General features: G+C 56.4%; 1 protein-coding gene across 1 annotated transcript; it reads right to left on the bottom strand.

Annotated features, from left to right (window-relative positions):
* Positions 1-1,719: 1,719 nt before the first annotated feature.
* Positions 1,720-3,054, bottom strand: LOC138847081 (zymogen granule membrane protein 16-like). Its single transcript, XM_070064765.1, has 3 exons — positions 3,000-3,054; positions 2,725-2,857; positions 1,720-1,951 (listed from the first exon to the last, which is right to left on the bottom strand). The coding sequence occupies exons 1-3, from the start codon at positions 3,052-3,054 to the stop codon at positions 1,720-1,722; spliced, it is 420 nt and encodes a 139-aa protein (XP_069920866.1).
* Between the last annotated feature and the right edge of the window lie 724 nt (positions 3,055-3,778).

Genomic DNA, 3,778 nt, shown 5'->3' with positions numbered 1-3,778 from the left:
TTAGAAGGAAAGAGTGTTCTTGGCAAGAAGGGTTAAAAAGGAAAGAGCTTTTTAAATAAGGAAAGGACATGGTTGTAAGAATCCTGATGGCTAGTTTACTCTAGACTGGAATGGAAATGATGGCATGTTTCAAGTAAGTTGAAGAGGGTGTGTGGAAGTCACAAAAGGTTATGAAAGAAAGAAATTGGACATGCTAAGTGCTGTTCTGGGGGGTGTCTGTGCCATGTTCTAGGAAGAATGTTGTCTCTGGGTCAATCAGACTGGACAGGTACAAATCCAAATTCGTACTTTTCCTGGACAAAGCCAAGCAGCTCCAGGACCAGGCCAAGCAGGGCTGGGATTTGTGGCCTGACATCTGGTCATGGAAATCCTGGCTATTTCTTCTCCTTGGCGCAATAACTTCTGTAATCTTGATGCTTCTCCTTGCACCGTGTTTTTTTTTTTTTTTTGTTTTGTTTGTTTGTTTGTTTTGTTTTGTCTTTTTTTTTTTGACAGGCAGAGTGGACAGTGAGGGAGAGAGACAGAGAGAAAGGTCTTCTTTTGCCATTGGTCACCCTCCAATTGCAGCCGAGGCCGGTGCACTGCGGTCGGCGCACCACACTGATCCGAAGGCAGGAGTCAGGTACTTCTCCTGGTCTCCCATGGGGTGCAGGGCCCAAGGTCTTGGGCCATCCTCTATTGTACTCCCTGGCCACAGCAGAGGGCTGGCCTGGAAGAGGGGCAACCGGTATAGAATCTGGCGCCCCAACCGGGACTAGAACTCGGTGTGCCGGCGCCATAAGCGGAGCATTAGCCTATGAGCCACGGCGCTGGCTCCGTTTTTATTTTCTGTTTGTTAGAGAGGTGGGAGTGGGGGCAGAAGCTGGAGGAGAACTCAACCGGCGCTCCGTGTGGGTGGCACTTGAACCATCCTGAACCGTCCCTGCTGCCTCCCAGCAGCCACGTCAGCAGGAAGGTGGAGTCAGGAATGAAACCCACTCGCTCTAATACGGGATATGGGTGTGTCTTAGCCACGGGCTTCTCATCTGCCTGAGCGCCAGTTCCGAGAGGGCTAAGCAAGAGCACCAGGTTAGGGGTAAAGACGAGGAAGAACTGGCCTGGGGAATGGGGTGGAGTCCTTAAGCACAAACTGGGGCGAAACTTCAGCAGGGAGATCGCATCTGGGACAGATGGGAGGACAGAGGTGCAGGCCACCCACCTGCAGCTGAGCTCCAGGGAGAGGGGACAGCCCTTGGTCAGAGAAGCCAGCCCCTTCTCAGGGGGGAGGGCGCCAGAGAGGCACACCTGGGGCTCGGCGGTGTGCCCCCGCTGAGCCTTCCCTTCAGAACTCCTGTTTGGACAGACATTCTCATGAGCTAACCCCGAAAAGAGTTGGTACAAACCAGCGTCTCCTCTCCTTGCGACGTACGGAAGAGCCCAGGATTCTCAACACCTGTCTCCCTCGTGCTCCCACTCTTAGCAGCAGGTAGCCAGAGCTGAGAGTCACACCGCCCTCCAAGAGTGGGTCCCGCCTGCACACACCCACATGCACACCAGCTTTAGCCATGTCCTTTTATTGAGCCATTTGTATGGGAATGGTGATCAGGGAGTTGTCACACCCCACCACGGGGCCCTGCCACGGAGGAGGCGGGCTCAGCAGTCGCTGAGGTAGTTTCTGGGGTGGTTGTCCCAGTGCAGGCCAATGGCGGTGACGAATAAGCCAGCTCGGCCAGTGATGAATCAGAGCACGGTGTTTTGGTCCAAGGGGACAGCATACAACATTATGCCTGTGTCTTTCCCAAAGGAAAGGAAGCGACCCTCGTCAGTCACAAAGTTCAGCGTCTTCAAGTAGTTGCTGTATGACCCAGACACCGGGATCACTGACTCCCCTGGGTGCAGAAAGATCTCCTCCAGGTCTCCCAGGTTGCCACCCACGTAGTCGCTCCACACCTGGCCATAGCGCACCTGGAGACTGGGACGGGTGGGAGGGCAGGAACGGGGACACTGATTAGGTCATCAGAGTTCAGGACCGTTTGGCCTGCACGTGGAGTCCTCCAAACTGGACGCTAGGATGAGCAGTCCCTGCTAGTTGCCCCAAAAGTGTAGGCCGGGTGAGCCCTGGAGGACCACACAAAGAACTTCAGCTCCTGGCCTGGCTGACAGCAGGTGCAGAGAAGGAAGGCAGCTTGCCCAGAGTCTCCCACATACCGCAAATGGCAGGCCTTGAATTTGGAGTCTAGCTTCCTACGATGCCCCACCCTATTCCCGCACTTGTGGAAGCAAAGGGATTTTCTAACAGCTGAGTGGCTCCCTTGTGGGAGAGGGAAGAGGCTTGTCCATGCTGTCCCAGGAGGCAGATCCAGGATCAGCGGACACACTTTGGCTCTGCACGTGATAGAATTTTCCAACTGGCAATGGAGTGGGGACTGCTCAAGAGAGGCGTTGAGCAAAGTTGCAGGGCACCCAGCAGGGATATTGGAAAGAAACTTTAAACCGCAGAAGGCGGGTGGGCAGGGCTGGTCGACTTCCAGGCCCCTGAGAGTTAGTGGTTATTAATGATTTGCCACCACCAGGCATATTCGGGGAGGGAGGAGTCCAAAGGGTACGGTTCTGGAAGCCGAGTCCTCTCACAGCTATCCCCATATCCTGCCACACTAGGGACCTGTTGGTTGAGGCACAGGTGGCCCAGAGTGAAAGAGCACTTCCTGAGTTCTAAGACCTTGGAGGAACACGGAAGAGCCTTACCCCACGATATTGAAGCTGTTGACCCGGACACGGATGGCTGTGATGGGCCCTTCCAGCTGGAGGCCGGAGTGGGAGAATGGCTCCCCTCCTCCACTTCCGTACTCGCCACTGTAGGAGGAGGACCTGGCCTGGACTGCAGTGGAAAGAAAGGGGGGCTTGGAGGCAAGGACCTCCCAGTTCCCACCGCTCAGGGGCGGCCCTGCAAGCCTTGGCCACCAGCCGAGCAGGGGCCCCTTCCCGCCACCCCGCCACCAGAGTCCCAGCGGCTCCCTTACTGGCACTGGCAGAGGCCGAGGCACAGAGAAGGCCCAGGAGCATGAAGGTCCACATCGTGAGGCTGCAGGGGGGAAGAATGAGGAGGGGGGAGGTTTCCCCCTTTCCCTCTGGCCTCCAGGTGGCCTGACCCTTCAGCTCCCACCTAGCCAGACCCAGGCTCAAGGTGCACAGCACTGTCCACAGCCTGCAGTGCATCCTCCAGACCTGATGTTCCAGGCGCCAACTGTCTCTGGCCCACCCTTGGTCTGGCTGTAGCCACGCCCTCCTTTTCCCCTCCAAGCAGAAGGTCAGCGCTCAGCCACGACGGGGACTTTCTGAAGAAGGACTGGAGGATAGGCCTCAGCCTGGAGACGGCTGAATTTCCTGAATCCAGCATCAGAGCCAACACCGACAAGCTGGCCGCTGGAGTACAGTAGGTGAGTCCTCCGCCCCTGGAGCCGCCATCCCATATGGGCACCGGTTCAAGTCCTGTCTGCTCCACTTCTGATCCAGCTCTCTGCTAGTGCCCTGGGAAGGCGGTGGAAGATGGCCCAAGCACTTGAGGCCCTGCACCCCCTTGGGAGACCTGGAAGAAGCTCAAGCTCCTGGCTTTGGATTGACCCATTTCTGGCCATTGTGGCCATGTGGGGGAGTGATCCAGCAGATGGGATCTTTGTCACGATTCTTTGTCCACCGACACACGCCTGGCCTTTCCCAGTCACCTGAGTGTCCCAGGTTCCTAGTCCTTCAACTGACAGCTGACACATCTCTGCACCAAGATAGATTCAACTCAGGTGCC

Source organism: Oryctolagus cuniculus, chromosome 19 (assembly GCF_964237555.1).
Source record: "Oryctolagus cuniculus chromosome 19, mOryCun1.1, whole genome shotgun sequence".
NCBI lineage: Eukaryota > Metazoa > Chordata > Mammalia > Lagomorpha > Leporidae > Oryctolagus > Oryctolagus cuniculus.
Note: the sequence above shows the minus strand (reverse complement) of the source record. Positions and strands in the feature narration are given on the sequence as shown.

Bases quoted from the DNA above. Each gene is read 5' to 3' on its own strand.
- LOC138847081 (XM_070064765.1), bottom strand. From the start codon at position 3,054: ATGTGGACCTTCATGCTCCTGGGCCTTCTCTGTGCCTCGGCCTCTGCC. The intron at 2,858-2,999 runs GTAAGGGAGCCG...TTTCCACTGCAG, and splicing joins CTCGGCCTCTGCCAGTGCCA to TCCAGGCCAGGTCCTCCTCC. The intron at 1,952-2,724 runs GTAAGGCTCTTC...CACCCGTCCCAG, and splicing joins AACAGCTTCAATATCGTGGG to TCTCCAGGTGCGCTATGGCC.